General features: G+C 34.7%; 1 protein-coding gene across 1 annotated transcript in view; it reads right to left on the bottom strand.

The window, feature by feature from the left end:
* Positions 1 to 21,160, bottom strand: part of LOC149787618 (GTPase KRas) — a 75,692-nt gene that overhangs the window by 12,820 nt on the left and 41,712 nt on the right. Inside the window, exons 5-7 of the mRNA XM_089973796.1 lie at positions 16,954 to 17,056; positions 5,793 to 5,832; positions 1,552 to 1,712 (exon numbers count right to left, since the gene is read on the bottom strand). Of these exons, the coding sequence (XP_089829922.1) occupies positions 1,552 to 1,712; positions 5,793 to 5,832; positions 16,954 to 17,056 (304 nt within the window). The remainder of the gene's footprint in view (positions 1 to 1,551; positions 1,713 to 5,792; positions 5,833 to 16,953; positions 17,057 to 21,160) is intronic.

The raw sequence follows: 21,160 nt of genomic DNA, 5'->3' as shown, positions 1-21,160 counted from the left end.
TTTGTACAGAACAATTACCAAAAACTCACTCTCAAAAGAGCTTAAATAAACAGCAATAAAACTCAATCTAGGTATAAACCTAATGTTTCAGATAAGTAAACATACAAAAGATACAGAAAATTCACTTGTTGCCCCACAAAGCAATGGCTAAATCTTCTTGACGTAAACAATGTTGGACATTACGACATTCAGCTAAGTAAAGAATCAAAGTGCCAGTATGCCTGAGCAATATGTGCTGGATGTCTAAGGGGTGAAATCCAGTGTTCTGGAATCTATAAGGGAGGACGAATTTTCATCACAAAGTTGGGGTATTTTTCCAAATGGTACCAGCTATGTAATAAGAACATGTATGGTATTACGAATATCAAAATGAGGGTTAAGGCCCTTGTATCTGTAAATCTGAGACCGTGCATTATGTCAAGGTATGTTTCCAAGAATTTTTAATAGTGAATTTAATAAATAGCTCGAGTATGAAGCTGGTGATTTCTGACAGTTCTGTCAAGCAAATATAGCATATTTTAAAAATATAACTTTATGATTCGTTACAATTCTTCTGACCTGCATATAGCTAAAACCTTCTCTTTATTGTGATATTTCACCAATAATTACCCACCCAAATGATATCTGCTTCCACTGTTTATGGCTACCAAACTGTTTGGTCCTAGAAACCTAAGATTTGAAATTGCCATTCCAATTTTAAAGTAGGTAGCCCTATGGCAACTTAAGTAGAGCATGTTGGAATGAACATGATTTTAAATAAACTTCAATTTTTATTGGAAGTACTTATCCCCCCACCTCAAAATGTGTGTTTCCTGTCTGCCAACCATCCATATTTCTCACTACTTGAGTACTTTTTTCCACTGTAGTAAAAAAAAACCCCACAAGATCAAATTAATAACTATAATAATTTTTAAAAAAATACATGCCTAACCTAACTCTACAACCAGGGCAAAAGGAAACACAAATTTTGTTGAGGCTTTTTTTAAAAAATGTGTGCAATCAAATGATGACAAAATAAATATAAATTACGTAATTACTAAATACCCAATATGAACAGATATCAACTGGAGGTTCCAATTACATCTGTAGCTCAAAATGAGCACCCTACTTGATGCAGGGGACAAAAACAGCTAAGTAGAAAATGGTTTATTTTGCATTTAGTTCCCTTGATTAGAATTTCACAATCATGATGTTAATCACATCATATCCATCATCAACTACAGATGTAACAGACTGACTTTCAGGTGAAAATTCAACATTTACCCAGGTGCAGTCAGACCGACAGTGTAAATAAAGTGTTAATTTTAACATTTTTAAGGTGAGTTTGGGAGATTTTATGTTAAAGTTGCATAAATTTAATTTAATACTAAAACTGCAAAGGTAACAAACACGATCTTCCTGTAAAAGAATCATTGACAATGTGATCATGCATGGATAATGATGATAACCAGTAAATCAAGATAACTGACAGCTAGTTAGTATAATATAGACACTGCCTGCAGACAAATATATTCCTGTTAAAATATAAAATTATAATACATGAGAACTTACATATTTCCTAATTTCTCTAACTAGTGTATAGAAAGCATCATCTACTCCCTGTCGTGTTTTAGCTGATGTCTCAACGTATGGGATGCCGTAACTGTCAGCAACCTGTTTTGCCTGTTTGGAGTCCACTGATCGTGTAGGCAGATCCACCTTGTTACCCACCACTAAAACAGTAAAATTCCATTAAAACATTTGGCCAATTATAGAATGACATAGGTCTTAAAAAAAAACCAATGGAAAGAAAGCCACTGGCAACATTTTTAAAAGTACGATGATGAAAATGGTATAAATTTTACAGAAATGATGCTATCAAATAAAGCTACTATTTCTAAAATTAGAAAAACATTTACAAATGCTAAATACAATTAAACCATCTTTCACAGAAAGCATTCTGACATACAGGCTTGTCAATATTGGACAAATGATGCAGATAAACCATCAAATAATAGATAGGATATAAAACCTTGAATCCACTGTTATTCAATCAATCTGGAGAAAGCATCCTACTAAAGCAGACTTTACTGTCAACTGTTTTTACATCTAACTGTTATGCAGATGTCAGGCAGTTAAGCAATTTAATCTTGGGCCTCTGGGTGGCAGATAGTATTACCATTTTCATCATAGTACTGTTCAAATTTAAACACATTTGACAGAGAATCGTGGCATGAAGCCCTTTCAATCTGTTCAAAATGATACTCTTACTTAAAAAAAACCCACCACAATGCAACATCTCAGAAACTAGTGATCAGAAGTAGACATAATCTGACACTTAAACATCCTGGCATTAAATGCTTACAAATTTATGCCAATGATTCTGGTTCACCATCAAATGTTGGCACCATAACTAAATATGGAACACCTTTAAATTACATCTGAAAAACCACTCAACAGAATTTGACTGATTTTGACAGAAAGCATGAAGAGATTTTAAGTTTGTACAAATCATGTCGATCGGTGGTCAAATATTGCAGCTGCTATGAACAAATTAAAAAACTTAAGTAGTTTTTCTCAAAGATCCATTTAACAGAATTTGACCAAATTTAACTGCATCCTAGCTTGAAAGTTTGTCAAATTAAATTTATTTTTTCAATTTTAAAAAGAGCATCATTTTCAACAAAACTAAAAGGGCTTTATGACATGATTCTGTCTGTCAAATTTGTTCAAAGTCTGCTCAAGAGTTTTTTAAAAGTCTTTTCTATTTTTATTAACAGTTGCCATATTTGAAGGTGGCCAGAATGCTGTCAAATTTGTCTAAATTCTGTTGGAAAGGTTCAGAGTGTTATTTAGTGCTTTTCTATTTTTATTAGCCATCCATATCTGAATGTTGGATCATCATCATTTGTACAGTCCTGAAAGCAATCTATGACAGGATGCTTCAACCAGATTAGGTCCAATTCTGTCAAATAATCATCCACTGATGATGGAGTCTACTGTGCATTATGTCATTTATGTGATCATGTTTAAAGGTCAATCATGTAGAACTTTTCAAATTCATTAAATCCTTATTGATGACTATGCAAATTTAAAAAAAGGCATCTAATACCCCCACTCCCTAGCCCATCCCAATTCAGGCTACAATAATGTTATTTCTTCCATAAATAAAAAGAAACCTGAAGAAACAAACTTCTGGTTTTAACAAACAACTGAAGATATTCTCTCCTTAAGCAGACATCCTGCAACTGAATTGGAAGTCTTCCAAATGGCTCTCTTTTAATTTACTGAGCAATTAACTTACCAATGACTCCGGGATGTGATCAAGTAAAGCTGAAACAACACTGAATTTTAGGATTTTCAGATTTTCTGTTCTTTCTGTTTTTGAGAACATACTATGGCAAGAAAAGCTCAATAACTGATAATTGCATCTGTTCCATGAGTTTCCCTTATTTTAATATGGAGATTCTGTGATAGAAAAAAAAATAACTTTCATCTGCTTTAAGTGGATGCTGCTTGAGGAATTTGGGTCCAAAGAATGAACAATATTTATCTTTAAACATTGCCCATTACAAAAACAATATTTAAATGAAATGTTCTGGTCTTCATGTACATTTCTAATATTTTCCAACAGTAAATATCTTGTCAACAACTGGAATAAATATTACCACCACAATCTAGCAGCAATCTGTCCATGTTATGGCTAATATAGTTAATAAGTAATCAGTTAATTTTATGTCTTTTTTATTTGTATACTAAACTTGTTCTTTATTCAAATTGCAAAAGAAGCTGGTTAAAATATGAAGTTAAAAGTGTTCTGAGGAAAAAACTGACAGTATGCTAATTACACTGAAAGAGATTAAAGAATTTTAGCTTAAGAACAAGATGTATTTTAGCGAAATACAACACAACATTTAAACATTTTTTGTCTGTTCAATTTCCTTTTTTATCTTCACTTTTAAAATGATAATGCACATCTTAGAAAACACATTTTGTGATGCAACTGTATGCTCACCCTTGTGCTGTAACAAAATTCATGTGGTGAACAATGCACAGCATAAGTGATGGTATGAGACAGTAAGGCAGACTCAAATTTTGGGGTGCACTTCCTAGCAACCTTTATTAATACTTAAGAATTGGAGAATTATCTTATTCTTCATCCAAAACAAAAATCTTATTAATGGATTTTAATAGGTTTGTATTGGATCAAAGAAGCCACTTAAAGATAATAAATCGATGACAAAATTTTAACATAAATCATCTTGATATGCAATATTGTGTAGTTCAAACGTCAGCAGGCCTGAAATTTAACATGAATTTCTATGGAGCTAGAAGGACAAGTAGATAAAGAAATTTACTTGTCTTGATGAAACTTCACTAGCTCTTACCACAAAATGTTTACTGGTGACACATGGGAGTAATGAACTTATGAAAACTGTTAGTATATCATGAATTTAACTAGCTATGGGCTACTGCTAATTTTGTGCCCTGATCACTTAAGTTTGAGATGCCTTTCCCTCTTTACTGAAGTGAACTAAAACTTCATATACTCATGAACAGCTGGAGCAAAATCAATCAACATGTTTGCACTCGTTAATTACTGAAGACAGGGTGTGTGTTTGTTTAACGTAGCTTTAACAAATTTTCAGTCCTATCGCTACGATGTCTGCAGTGTTACAGTTTATACAGTGATGTCTAGCACTGGGGCATCATTATGCAGACATGTAGCATGATGTCCCACCCAGTCACATTATCCTGACACCAGGCCAACCAGTCCTAACAATAACCTCTTAATGCTGAGCGCCAAGCAAGGCAGCTGTTAGTACCATTTTTTAAAGTCTTTAGTATGACTGAGCCAGGGATTGAACTCATGACCTCCCGCATCTGAGACGGATGCTCTAACCACTAGGCCACCGGAGCGGTTTGAAGACAGGAATTTGAAATGTCACTGGTAACATGTGAAAGACAGGGATTTTAAATGTTATTAGTAACAAATGCCAATGGCCTATAACAACATAGTTGCACATGGCAGTTGCACTGTCCTGGAACACATCTGTATAAAAAAAAAAAAGAAAGAGAAAAGACAAAACTATGCAAGCTAATTAGAACCTGCTGTTACATTCAACAGACTTATTTTACTTTTGAGAAGCCATATCACCATTTATGATAATTACCTTCAAACTGAATTAAACAATAAAAGTAAACACAAATTTTACTGAATGAATTCTTTAATGGGTATATTTTTTCTCACTGTGTAGTGACTGGAAAGCATTCACTACATTTTCAGTCATATAGTGTCATATATTGTTATTCACCAAGCAAATATTTTATTAAATAAAATTTCTTATTACATTCTGTGGAAATTATGATGACACTGGCAATTCCTGCACACTAACTGCAATTTTCAACAACAAAACAAGTAATATTTTGAGCTTTCATTTACCAATTTCAATCAAGACTGTCTCAACATTATAAACTGGTTCAGAAGTTTTATCCAGTTGTGCTAAAACAAGGGAGCTGTGTAGTAATCTCCACCTTATGCAAAAGTTACACGGCTCTCAGGAACTTAAAAAACCAAACATGTTAATATTTTTTAAAGTCACTGCTGCTGGAAAAGTATTTGCAAATTAATGCGATGAAAATTGATTTATATCCTAGATATGATCTATGCTACCTTAATTCCAGTCCTCACCATGAAAAATATTTGTGGCAAATATTATTAACTCTATTTTGCAAAATCTGAAGTCTAAAAATCTGTGATTTACAGCAAGCTAATCCTTGCTACATGTATTATCAATGGTTTTGATACTTACAGACCATGGGAACTTCATCAGCATCTTTCACTCGTTTTATCTAAAATGATTTAAGAAAATGAAATCAGCTCAGAATAAATAATTAGTGTTGGGTTAATAAAGTTAAAAAGAAAATAGCTTGACATGAAGGAACCAGATATGTATCTGATGCCAGCACCCATTCAAGTTAAACATGTAACTCCATTAAATTCTCTTGGAAAATTGAATTTTTACCAAGATCTTATTTAGGTAACGTTTTGCACCAAAGCTGTTTTCAATTCATGCTGTCTCTCTAGAGTAACAAAGTAGAAATTAAATTCACAATGGATTAGACATAACGGGTCAGATGGACAATGATAACTATCTGCCTCTGCCATAGATATGGCGGCCAAGGTGGGGTGGGGTGTTCCAGGCTCAGACATGACAAACTTGACTAGTCCGTCTCAGTAGGGCAGTTGATTTTTTTCTCTCCGTAAGATTGACCAGTTTTCAGTAAGGTGTAACAAAATATCAATAACTGCAATAATAAAGCTGGAAAATGTAATTAAAATTCAATGCGGCGACAATAAACATTATGTTCAACTGAAAAGTTGCAAAGTAAATGTAGACTTTATTTACCATTAGTACAATTGCACAAACTTCAGTTTTAAACCCTATACAACTCAATGGCTTCTTATTATCTTTCAACCTGACGTAATTCTTGGAAATTCTTTTTCCATTTCACATGAAGACGGCAATTATATTTTCCACCACGAGACATACTCAAATAGGTATGTGATGTCCAATAAACATAACTGTGTCCTTTCTGGCTTTTATTCACAAGAATCTGAATACTCCTTTTTATAGTTCTGTGTTGATTATTAACACTTTTCTAGAAGCTTATTTTCTCTTTCGTTTTAAACATGCACTGCTTTCTGGACACAATTTTAAAAATTCTATAATCAACAGTTTGATCATGCAGATGTTTCTCATGAACAACTAAGTGCAGTTTAAAGCATCTGGGGTGCTGCTGTAATGTTAGTCTGGTTGTCTGACTAATTTCAGTAATTCTATGAAACCCGGAAACAAATAAAACACGGATGAACCAATTATCCGGATTTTTGGGCAACGACCATTTTTCCGTAGTTTTTGCTTGTATGCTGCAAGCCTGTATTTTAAGTGTAATTTCCATAAGACTTATGGCAAAATCAAAGGGTTGGCAGGTCTGCAGGCTGTCATAAAGATCCCAAATTTCTGATGTGTTGGTTTAATTGTAAATGGCTATCTAATATCACTAATACCATTTGTTCTAAGATCTGTCATTCACTATTCTTCTGCTAAACAGAGATTGTTTAATAGTGACATACTGACGAAATTCAATGTTGCAATGTGCGTTTCCTACTGCAATGGTTTTGAAATTATGGTAAGTGCAAAAGTTTTGTCTATACCGTCAACCCACTTATCTTGACCTTGGTTATCTTGAGAACCTGTGTATGTTAAGCGCTTTCGTCTGGTCCCGAAAAAATCCTTCTTTGTTATGCTAAATCTTTTTTGCTTATCTCAAGTTAAGTTGATAACCCTGTTATGTTGGGCGTAAGTTTTGGTCTAAAGTGACATGTGGACCCTCTTAATTTGATGAAATGCAACTTTTAATGTCCATCTTAGAGAAATTTTGCAACAAATGATCTAGGGTTTCTGCTACACTGCAAGGATGGAAAAAGTCAGTACAAGACCAAATTTTACTTGAACAAATGCTAATCAACCAATCTCATTAATGCATGTTTTATGACTTCCACAAATTTGAGAAAATTGTTGCAAACAATTCTTTAGAGTAAAGAAATTGAAAGAACATGTTTCTGACCTTTACAGAAGCTGTGTTCATAATGGACAGGGTCACATGTCAACACCATGACAATATAGCTATTCCACATAGCATTGCAAATTTTATCTTACAAGTAACTCGGTACATTATCAGGGCTACATCAATAAATGTAGCTAAAAATACCTAATTCATTTTACAATATATATTTAAAACGAATTAGGTACATTTAGTTACATTTAATGATGCTAACATGAAAATTGACAGAATTACAGAGAGGATAAAATTCACAATGCTTTGTGGAACAAATTATAGTGTAATCCCATCCCAGTATCATCAAGGTCAGTCACCAACTTAATCCAATCACAATTAACAGCTCAGGTTCTGAGTTTTTTATATATAAAGTAAATCATTAGTTAACAAGTGTTTCCAAGCTTGGTGTAAGTTTAAGCCTTCAACTGTCTGCATGGCTAGAACACACAACTTACAAATACATATATAAATAGATACCAGTAAAATTCCAAACCAAACTAGTCACACACCTGCAAAACAAACACGTGGTTATTAATTTGTTTTAAACAAGAGTAAACAAAAGCACAAACAGTATTTAAAAAATTCACAGTACTCATTATTTTATTAAATGAAGTTGTCAATGGCTGTGCAATGATTACAGATTCTTCAACGCAAATGGAACATAGCAAAAAGTGACTGCTTGGATTAATGTCTGAAATAGGAAGAAGAGTGCTTTTAAATTGTATTATCTTGAATCAAATATCAAAGCCTTGCAAACCATTAAAGTGATACGCTGACTCTCATTTTGGTGCTGTGTTGTTGCCAACGGTCACTGATCAAAGTCAGAAGGGACATGGGACTACAACTGTATGAACAGAGTAAGTCGGCTTCTTACAAAATTTGAGTTTTTAATGCACAATTTTGGTCAGATACATGTTGCCACTAGTTAAAGTAAAAATAAACAAAAGAAAATATTTTTATTTAAAGTAGTCCTACATGTACATGTACTTAATCTGGCCAATATTTTGATCACCATGAGAAAACTATTCAAACTACCAAGGGGATGAGGCTAGTCGCACGGAAAGAAAGACAACTTTAAATCACTGAACATATCCAAGTATTGTAAAAAATGTGTGAATTGTTACTTAATTTTATATAAAAGTTCGCAATATTTTTTTCTGCAACCTGGCATGACTGAATGATTATTTTTATAATATCTCAGGACCTGGTTATGTTGAGGATTTTTTTTTTAACACCCCCAACATAATCAAGATAACCAGGTTTTGTGTGTGTGTGTGTGTGTGTGTGTTTGTGTGTGTGTATATATATATATATATATATATATAAAAAATCTGTTGGGGTTTGGAGCGAGACAAGGAAATCCCAGTCAAGGGGTTATATTATTTGTCTCCCCATGAGGCTTGCCAATATTTTCCTTTAAAGTAAAAAGAATTCTTCACTAGTGTTCATGTCCAATGTTTACATGCGGCGCATTAATGTAAATATGTTAATGAGGGCTGTGGTGTGACATTACGTCTGAAGTACACAGTTTATACACATGAGCAAAGAAAAATAACAACATAAAACATCGCATAGTAATGAGGTATTATCATATTTAATATATGGATGTTATATGAAATTGACAATAAATAATTAATATTTATTACAAGAAACTGTTTTATTTTCATTAGTTCCAATTTTGAAAGTTATATTGTAAATAATAAAACAATATTGGCTACTCAGCTCTACTGTAAGTTATACCTAGAACAAGCTGTAATGAAGAGTAACATCTTGCTTTAGATTATTCATGGGTAATTAGAGATCTGTGTCACTATCGTATATAACTATTCTTTTCTTTGGAGAAGGTGAAACTGTTTGTGACATACTTGTGTTGTCCTTAATATTGACTGTGAAATTACCCCCGTGTATAATATACCCTCCAAAAATGGACCCTAGCGGATAACCATGTGCCAAACTTTCAAGTTCACAGATTCTTTGAACATTTATTTTTCTGTCTTGGAGTATGGCAAGTGCTACAGTGAAATTTGCTTATGGATTAATGTGCTGATGGATAAATGATTCCTTCTGGCTGCTAAGTGCATTATTTGTCATTAAATATTATAGGTATATTTTTTATTCAACCGGGGCACAATGGAGATGCTTAACAAAATTAGAATAAAGCACGTTTTATATAACACTTTTCTGGCTGTTATTAAGTTTTCCATAGTTGTTAAGAGACTTGAGAGGCTATGAAGTGTATACGTCTGTAGTCCATGTGCATGGATCAGTTTTTTCTGTTATAGTTCATTTCACACAGCATTTTTATCCTATCTGTAGCAATCATTTTTCAGGTCAGCGTCATTAAATGTAGCTAACAGTATATAATTTGTTTCACACAAAGTATTTAAAACTAGTTAGGTAGCTTTAGCTACATTTAACGACGCTGATTTGAAAAAATGTACTGAGCTAGGCCTGCATATAGGATAAAATTAATCATGCCGTGTGGAACAAACAAGCATAATACCAAAAAGCTCAACATCATATGCGTTTGTTTCTGTCTCTCTTGAAATGTTTTTGTATGGTGTGTTCTCAAAGATGGATTTAACTTAAGTTACCATGTTTTTGTTATATATTTGTTGCTGTTGTTGTTTGATTTTAGTACATCTATGTCAGGCACAGCAGAAGACAACAAGGGTTTCTTTTTTTTAAAGTAGTTCTGAGCGCGTGTACACCTTGACTGAGACGAGTGGTCTGAGATGACTAGACTGAGATAAGAAAAGTAAGGTTAGCAAAACTAGTAGATTTCTCTGTCACATGTGTGTGTGTGTGTAACAATAATAATAAGGATGACTAGTATACATACTGTATTAAGCATATTGTGTACTGGGCTAAACCAGCTCAATTAGATGGACAAATCAGTTTCAGGAATATTTTTTGAAAATTTTTATTATACAAAATGTATATTATAATGATTAGTATGAGTAGTTCTCATGAAATGGTGACTGCCTGGTATGATCCCAATTCTTTTTCTGTGATCTTTATGGGCTTGCAGTGAGAACCAGTATATCAAATGTACCCTCAAGAATCAGTAGTATCAATATCAGGCACTTGTCATTTTTGGCTTGCTGAATAATTGGACTAAAATTGATGAAATCAGCAGAAAATGGCGACCAAAATTTACTTGCAGCAACCGATGGTAAACAGCTTAATGCTGGCAATGTCACATGTACAGACTGCGGTTATTATTTGTGTTTCAATTTATAAAACAATGCCAACCAAAAATATAAATGATTTCAAAACACAATGTGTGTTTTTGTTATATTTTGGAACTCGGAATTAACCGTCTCATTCATACATGTACATGTCACGTTTTCCAGGTGTGTGTTTACTTGCCTGCAGCTCAGAAACAGATTCCTGCAATTTGTCATTTATCACAAACATGAAATTAAACAAACTTTCATTTATTTAAGTCTATTTTCTAAAAACCAGTCAAAACCCCCCAAACTGTAATGATTTTAACCAACCGTGTCACGTTGTAACGTAACGTGATGGCCAAATTTCAATCCCCTAATGCGGTATAGTGAGCATATTAGTATTGCAGATACTGTCTGAAAACAAGCTAAATACAGAAACACAAAACTGAAACATTTACAACAGAATTCCATCGCGTGAAGTTTTAACAAAAAAAAAGGTATGACATGTCACCCATATCTGGTTTATGTACAGACGAGGTGCTGGGCAGGAGATTTAGTTATTACTCAGTAATTTATCCAAAAATTGGCCATTGTAGTATTCGTCTTGACTTGAGGTAAGTAAAATATTAATTCAGAATGTTTCTTACATAAACAAATGATACTTTACAGCTAAACTACCATTATTTGACTTTGTATGCACTATCAAATTTGGTATTGCCTTGTTTTATGAATGTCATTTATAATGGAATGAGATGGTCAAAATGGTCTACAAATGCAATACTGCTTTTTCTGTATTAATTTTGTCGAATTTTAGAATTACTTGACACTATTGTTTTTCAGTCAAATACAGAGCCAATCGATGTTTTTCAAAGGATAAATTACAATTGTTCGTGAAAAGATCCTGTTCGTTACTGTGACAATTTTGTTTTTGAAATCTTGTCAAATCTAATGAATGGCATGGGTTGAGCTACATTTTTAAAATTAAAGAACATTAGAAAATTACTATGTAGCACATGTATAAAATTCAAATGCATTTTTTTACACCTCTGCTATGAATGATTTGAATATCTTGGCTTAATAGATGTTTTACCATTCTATTCCTGGTTATCAGTCTCATCCATTACATGTGATGGCGGCTTTCTTGTACAATGATTGTCACATGTATTGGACAGGGTGGATGCAGCTAGTACAGTTGCTAATGTTTCTCAATATTGTTCAAACTGACAGGTCGTTACGAACATTTAAGTTCGGTTGATACAATCTGTACTGTTTATCGTTTATTTATTTTATTATCTGTTGGATTTACTGAGGTTGATGTCATGTGTGTTGAGACAACTTTGGACTATAGTCATTGGCAACAGCCTAAAAATTTTCCTAGCAACCCAGTAGCAGCATGTTTTTAAGCAAACTTTGTCATTTCTGATTCAGTAGTGGTTGTCCCCATATTCAAATAATTTTGAATCACATTATAAACTCTTGTACAAGATTGGTGATATGTTCAGTGTATTGAGATAGCATTGTAATTTTTATAAACTACTTGCTACTCTTGCATTGTCAAGACCTTACATTTTGTTCCTGAAACAGTAAATTATTCTAAAAAATTAAATTCTCTTGCAATTTCATCAATATAGTAAAATAGGAATTTCTATAAATGGAATTTTGAAATGATTTTAAATTTTGAAAAGTACTTGGATGTGGAATTGGCACAGACCTAAATAAATTGACCAAAAGTCACTAAGTGCCTAATTTTGTTGTTGTTTTTTCATTAAATATGTCACACTTAATTTTCAGTTATGTCAACATATATGTTAACTCCCATTATATTACTGTATATACTGTCACAGTTTCAGGATAGTTATTAACATGAAAAGGACATCATATCAACTTGCTGAAAAAGAAAGCTTCCTAAGCTGATACAGACTGAACCAAGTTTAACAACATGTGAATCTGCAAAGGAACTCAAGTTGTCAGCTGGAGTAAAAAGGAATCGAAGGTACAGGCAACATTTAAAACAAGATTCCCTTTGATACAATGCTTACCAGGAGAAGGAGACACAGCATTTGAAAAACTACAAGGCAAATCTGACACCTGAACAAAAGGAGCTTGAAAGAGAAAATAAGGATTAAGGTAGCTGAATGGAGGAAAAAACAAAAAGAATTGGGAACACCACTAAAGAATCCAAAGCCTCAGATGAAAGCATGTGTAGAAGAATGAAGAGAGAAAGACAGGCTCAGGCAACAGAGATATAGGGCTGGATTAGCACAGCAACTGCATAAAAGAGGGTGGATCACTAGGAAGAAACTTCAGCAGGCTGAAGCTGAAAAAATGGCTTTAGAAAAGGTAGAGATGTTGGAACCATCCTCAGCAGAAAAGTGTACTCATTCTAAAAAGTCTCCAGCCTGGACACAGCATTAAAATCAAAGGAGACTCTGAAGTTAATAAGGAAATTGTCCAAAGATCCACAGCTGTTTGCAGAAGTGATAGAAGAAGTTGTCAAGACAGTGCAGTTTACTTCTCCACACAAAAAACCGGCTTTTCAGTTAAAAAATATACTTCCAAGATCAGCAAGACGTGAAATTGCTTTTTCAACTGCAGTCCTGGATGAAGTTAGTGAGAGCAACTAAAAGCTGAAGAAGTTTAAGACGTCTGGACACAATGTCAAACGAGCTGCCTTGGCAAATACTGTTAAAGGCGAACAAAGAATCAAGCATCAGCTACATACAAAAGTATGGTCTCAGTTTCCACAAATAAAAAAGTATCAGACACATAAATTTGAGCGCAAGATGTCAAGCAATGCTCTGCCAAATGAAAACAGTCCCAAAAAATGTAGACCTTTTCAAATGAGGTGACATTTCCAGATGTGATTCCTCTCCAGCATCTGTGAGCAAGAAGACCCATGCTCTGAGAAGATATATGGAGAAAAAAAATTAAACGATTCATACAGGCAGTTTATGGAGGAGATATCATTTTCAAGATTTGCAAAATGTCTGCCGTAGGAAATAAAAGGAGTCCAATATACCAAAATGAACACCTGCTGCTGCTGAGTACTGTGCAAATATCACATTGATGAGAGATGCCATCAACAACTTTCTGGCAGCAAAGGGACTTCAAAAGTTGCCACGAGTGATCTGACCTTGTGTGACGAGGAAATAAGTATGCAAGGTCGTTAAGAGCTGCATAAACAGAAAATGTTCCAACCATGAAGTTACAAATAGTCAGATCTAAGCTAAGCCAGCAATAGAAATGGATACAGGTGCTATAGCAAAATGTAAAAAGTGGGCACTCATCAAAGAAAACATAAATGACCGTACTGGAATGAACAAAACAGTATGTAAATGGCAACTTACTACAATGCAGGGCACACTGGACCAAGTTCTTTCAGAACTGGTGGAAGAACTGCTTTCATTCCACATAACAAATGCGGATTGGCAACATAAAGCTTTTTCCATCTTAAAAGAAAATCTTCCAGAAAACTGGCTGCTACTTTATATGGATTTTGCAGAACATATTGGGTGTTTCTACCAAGATGAGGCACAAGGGGCTCACTGGACTTGCCAACAAGTAACAATTCATCTAGTAATTGCCCATTACTGCCATTCACAACACTGACACCATCACAGAATCTCTGATCTTCATATAAGATGACCTGCAGCATGACACACATGCTGTGCAACTTTTCCAGATGATTTCCATGTATTAACTACAATTAAATTCACAAAGACGATTCATTTCTCAGATGGATGAGCCTCACTAATTCTGCTGATGCCTCAAATGGGGAAAGAGGATATTGGTGTACCAGCAGAAAAACACTTCTTTGGCAGTTGCCTTGGAAAGGGCCCTTGTGATGCCGAGATTCGTGTTGTTAAGAGGGTGGTTTCAACTGCTGTCAAAGCTCAATAGACTGAAGTTTCAACAGCTGAATAAATGTTCAGCTTTTGCATGAGGAGACTGACATGACCAGAATCAGCCGAAACCCACAGTCACAACAGAAAATTATTTTTGTTCCTCAACGTACAATCAACAGGCACAGACCAGACAGGACTGGACCAGAGATCAAGACCACAGCTGGTCCTAGGACCTTGCACTGTGCTCGTGGCTTGACGCCATATGACCTGAGCATATAAAAAAGGAGCTGCTTCTGTCTAGCCTGCATATCTGAGGGCCCGTATGCAAATGCAGCATTTTGTGGTGACTGGAGAGTGGCACACTTGAAAAAGACTGCAAGACTACAGCAGAATGGTAATAATTAACAATGTTTTGCTTTAAGAAAATTGACGTTTTAATTTGCATTGTATTTTCTTTATTTAATTGAGTGAGTACATTATTTTGTTGATCAATTCAAAGTAAATGTATATCATATTTGTGCCTAAGACTTTTAAGTCTTTAAGTCTTCAGTTACAAGACTTAATGATTACTTCAGTTGTAATGCACTTAGGCATTCTAAAGATTAGGCACTGTACTAAGTCCACATTGTTATTATTATTAATAGTATTATTATTATATTCACTGGTTCTTAGTTTTGTACAGCATAATTTTCATGAATGCAGCAATTTTAGCTCCATCACACAAAGTATTAAGTGTTTTCAGAACCGACTGTAAATTCTACTTCCTTTTAAAATCTATTTTGTACATTCGGTTTGACATGCACAAATATATAATTTAAATGTTGTCATCTTTTTTCACCAGAGCCAACCGAAATCCTCTAACATGTTTCATAATTACCTGGCAAAAACAGAAACTATCTGATATTCTTGAGACATGCCAACATACAAATTATGGTATCAAAATATTTTCTTTCATATGTGAGTTAACATACTCATAAAATAGCTTCAAGTACAGTAAACATTTCTTTGTCATGACTTTTACCTTGAACCTGATATCATGAATTAAAAAAGGAATATTCAACTTGTCTATAACAATATTAAGATATACCCACAAACTAAATTTTGTTAACTCTGTAATTAATGAAGTTTTAAAAATTTTATTATTTAAGTGGCATCATTCAAGGTATTAATCAGATATATCACAAACTGTGTTGCATAATAAATAATAAAAAGTCACTTAGCGAAAACACCATGTTGATATCACCATTTCTTCAGGTGAAGTAGCAATATCATGATTTTCAAGATGGCTGCCATGAAACTATATTTGGATGTCAGATCAGTCTACTTTCCATTTAGTACCAATCATTATAAATAGTTCTGCAATGAAGACCCCATCCTGATATGGTCATCCCTTTAGAAGAAGTAGCAATAAAAAGATTTTCAAGATGGCCAAGTAACCAATGTGACTGGTTAGGATGCCAGGTTTGTGACTGAAAAGATGTGGGTTCAACTCCCATCAGACCAACATGGAAATAAAAATGACTTGTCTTGTATCAACTGTATTAGATAATATAATTGGGCAATTCCAAAAACATACAATGGGAAAGAAAAAACCTTTCATCATACGACCAAAGGTCATGAAAATCAAAATTACCCAACTGAAGAATATTAACCCAATAAAACTTCAAAACAAGGACGTGAAAGAAAATTGTGTTAACTTGTACTTTTCAAATTAAAGATTATTCACTAGAAATCCTCTAACGTGTTTCATAATCTTTTGTGAAATAGCAAAAATGACATACTTGTGTTTGTGACAAAATTCCCATTAGTGTCTTATATTATCTTTTTCTGAACCCCCAAAAGTTAATTTTTTTTACACAGTACCTATATCTATTCATATGAAAATAAATTACCCCCAATTTGGTGTTTCAAAATTTATTAACGTACTATTCAAAGTAAGAAATATTTGGAAAACTATGTCTAAAATGTAACAAATTTTATACATCAAATTCTGTACCATATACTTTGTTTTGTCTTTGTTGGTTGCAACAGCACTTTGAACACATTACTGACTATATTATGTGAAAGTGTAATGGGAGCTAACTGACTTTTTTGCAAGGACATATTGAGGCAGCCGACCCTGACGGCCAGGGCAGGTACCAATCCAGCAACCCTATGATTACAAGTCTGAAACTCTACTAGCTGAGCTATTTCTACTCCTTGTGTACCATATACAGAATCTCTGCAAACAGCACTTCAGAACCAAAATGGCTTCTAAAGTTTTCCTTTACAAGCAGGTGTCCTTTATACTTATGTATGCAAAACAGAAACTTGCTCTTAATTATTCTTTTTACCTGCTCCCTGTACTGATTTATGTCCTCAAAGGATTTTGCATTGTTGATAGCAAATACACAAAGGAAGCCCTCTCCAGTTCTCATGTACTGGTCCCGCATGGCACTACAATGTACATGTAGAAAAATAAACAGAATTGTAATTTGCATATATTGTGAAACTTGTGTTCAAGATTTAAAATATATACTTACAAAAAGACTTGAATGTGGAATCTGTTTGGTTTTGTGCAACAAATGCTGCTGCCTAATCCCCTTTCATCACCCTCTGACTATGATCTATGAAAATGTTATTGTCCCATTCCCCTACATCAACACCCTTGACTATTATCACTGAAGATGTTACTGCCCCATCCCCGTACATTATTGCTCCTATGATCTTGGAAGATGTTACTGCCCCATCCCCTACATCATTGCTCCTATGATCTTGGAAGATGTTACGGCCCCATCCCCCTACATTATTGCTCCTGTGATCTTGGAAGATGTTACGGCCCCATCCCCCTACATTATTGCACCTGTGATCTTGGAAGATGTTACTGCCCAATACCCCAACATAATTGCTCCTATGATCTTGGAAGATGTTAGGGCCCCATCCCCCTACATTATTGCTCCTGTAATCTTGGAAGATGTTACGGCCCCATCCCCCTACATTATTGCTCCTGTGATCTTGGAAGATGTTACTGCCCAATACCCCAACATAATTGCTCCTATGATCTTGGAAGATGTTACAGCCCCATCCCCGTACATTATTGCTCCTATGATCTTGGAAGATGTTGCTGCCCCATCCCTCTACATCATCAGCCTTGACTTTTTTTTATCTCTGAAGATGTTACTGCCCCATCCCCTTACATTATTACTCCTAATTGTGACCTATGAAGTTTCTCATCTTTACTTTTTTATCCAAGATTACTTGAGGACACAACATCTATACCCAGATGCAAACAGGACTATAGGAATTAAAAGGTTTTTGTACAAGAGGTCCATGGGGGCCTGATGTTGATCATCTAATATTGGTTTTCATGTGAAAAGTAATATTTTTGGTGAAAATATTTATTTTTGGACAAGTAACTAGTTTTTAAAAAATTCTTATATGGGAATGTCATTAAATAATTAATAATAAAACAAGTCTGATCAAACATTTATTCTAGAACAAAGCCTTAAAATTGAAGAAAAAAATAGGTCACTATTAAAAAAGTCACTCAATGATCTTTTTCTAAACTTTTTTATGAATTTTCATAAAATTAGTTAGAGATGCAGTATTTCAGTGGCCAACAAAGCTATCACAACAAAGACCATCACCATAATTTCTATCACAGCCAGTGTTTCACCTTTCACTCATCTGTGCATCAGACTCCCACATTTCTAAATGATCCCCAATTCTGATATCAAGGATGTTTTTTTTAAAAAAACTCAATCTTTTCCCCAGTTTTGATACCAAAGGGACTTTTTACTGTCATGCACTGCTAGGGGAAGCACTAACATCAACCTCCACAAAGCCTGTTATAATAATGGCTGTTACAACAAGGCCTTTAAAACAAAGCTATAATGATGTATGATGTCTATAACAATGCTTCTCACAACAAAGCCTATAACAATGAGTATCACAGAGTTGAATGAACAAATCTAAACGGTCCTGATGCAAGAACGCATTCTGTAAATTTATCTTGCAAACTGGTCATTAAGCTGTTTCTGATACCATCTGTAAATGCAACTGCAAATGGATGAAGAAACCCACACAATGTAAGAATCAAAGCCAATGGTAAGACAAGCTAAAATTAGTGTGGCATGGGTTTTTTACTACAGTACAATACTGAATCGCCACTACAGCTTGCCTTTTGACCCACCCACCCCCGACCCAAATCATTACTAACTAAATTGGTATTCTGCAGATGGGCTGGTAAACAAATCTTAAACAATTTAACAATCTACATGTGATTACCAGTAAATGGCTTGACATGAGTGCATGACCATGCATGTGATGTTATTACAGCTTAGTTAAGATTTTGGTTTAGCCATTGTGGCACATTAGAAATGCACTGTGACTTAAGTACGCTGATTCCTATGATGTAGATGTGATAGTCTGTGTCAGATCCAGAGATAGTTTGATGGATGGAAGTCAGGGAAGGTTGTTAAATCCAAATCAGCACCAATGATGCAACAATGGTCCCCCTTTTGAAAGACCCTTTCAGACAAGGCTATTTGATTCATGACCACCTGAGTTCATATCAAAATAGAATACATTGTGGCACATTAGAAATGCACTGTGACTTGAAGTACACTGATTCCTATGATGTAGATGTGACAGTCTGTGTCAGATCCAGAGGTAGTTTGGATGGATGGAAGTCTGGGAAGGTTGTTAAATCCAAATCAGCACCAATGATGCAACAATGGTCCCCATTTTGAAAGACCCTTTCAGACAAGGCTATTCTCTGATTTATGACCACCTGAGTTCATATCAAAATAGAATACATGTACACATATTTTACCAGTCTGTTCCCTATATGGATAGGTCAGCAAGTTCAGAAGTTCACAGTTTCACTGCAGAAGGGGTGGCCTCAAAAGAGAGGGGACCATTGCATATGAAAAGCCAATCTCTCAAAGGGACTGACACTTCTGGCTAAAAAGAATTTCCATGGATTCAAAAAGACCATTTCTTCCTTTAAACTGAGAAGTGATGAAACCATCTTTGATATATTTCAGTGACAAGATTTTCAAATTAGCTGCAATGGTGACATATTGAATGTCAACTACAAGTAGGCCCCATTTATATTTAGGACCACCATGGCGTCTTAAGAAGTCCTCTGCTGGAACTTCCATGTAGATAGGACCTTCCATTTTGGAGCAGCAAATATATTTTCAAAATGGAAGACAAGGTGGTCATATTCAATATGAGACTGACACCATTTTTATTAATACCAACTAGATATTATGAGAAGTCTTTGGGGGAAAGAATAATGTCAATATGACCCAGCATCTAAGAGAAGTAGTGATAACAAGACTATCAAGATAGCCATTGTGGCAGTCATTAAATGTCTGAATGACACTGATCGCTAGGACCAACCAGTCAGAAGAATTTATTGAGTAAAACCCCATGGTAATACAACCATCCATTTAGAAAAAGTAATGATAATAATATTTTCAACATGGCTACTGTTGTGACCACACTGGACAGATCAACATAATTTCATTCTGGACATCATAAGAAGTCTTTTGGTGAAAACCTGATGGCAATATTACCCCTCATACAGTAGGACAAGTAATAACAAGATTTTCAGTTTGGCCACAGTGGCAGTTATATTAGGCATTACTGGCCATCAGACTGGTACCATTGTTCATTTAGGACCAGTGGCAACACCATGTCAATATAGCCGTCCATTCAGGAAAAGAAGAAATAACAATATTCTCAAGATGGCTAATTTGGTGGATATACACATATTGGATATAGACTGGCACCATTTTCATTTAGGACCAACTAGATATCAAAAGAAATCTTTTTCTGACAACCCCATGTTGATATGACCATTCTTTTTGGTGGAGTAGCAATATTTTCAATACGGCCAATGTGGCAACCATACTAGATGTCCAAACAACATTTTCATTTAGGATCATTTAGACTATGGAATGAGTGTGTGTGTGTGTGAAATTTTATGCCAATCAAATCCTCCATGCAGTCTAGGCATGGTTCCCATGCTTTTCTAAGGATAAATTTCCAGGTCATTTCCAGGATGAAATTAATTTTTTCAAGGTTCAAATTACTGAATGGAGTAAAAGAACACTTCAGATTGTAAAATATGCATTTTTCTAAATCTTAAGATGTTTCTCTTTCAAGACTCTCCAAAATATCTAAGTCAAAAAAGATGTTCGTGTACAAAACCACAAAATGTATCACATGAAACAAGTTTGATTATATTCCGATAAATTGGCATGTAAAATCATTTCAATGTACAGAATAAAAATTCTAACATCATTTTGCTGACCTGAAAAGTGTGGGTGTGATCTAGATTTTTAGCATAGCTTTAACAATTTTTCACTCATATCACTACGATGCCTGCATGTAACAGTTTATAGTGATGTCTAGCACGGGGGCATCATGCTGCAGACATGTAGCATGATGTCCCCACCCAGTCACATTATCCTGACACCAGGCCGACCAGTCCTAACACTAACCTCTTAATGCTGAGTGCCTAGCGAGGCACCTGTCAGTACCATTTTT

This window comes from Sinohyriopsis cumingii, chromosome 11 (genome assembly GCF_028554795.1).
Source record: "Sinohyriopsis cumingii isolate HCF-2022 chromosome 11, ASM2855479v2, whole genome shotgun sequence".
NCBI lineage: Eukaryota > Metazoa > Mollusca > Bivalvia > Unionida > Unionidae > Sinohyriopsis > Sinohyriopsis cumingii.
Note: the sequence above shows the minus strand (reverse complement) of the source record. Positions and strands in the feature narration are given on the sequence as shown.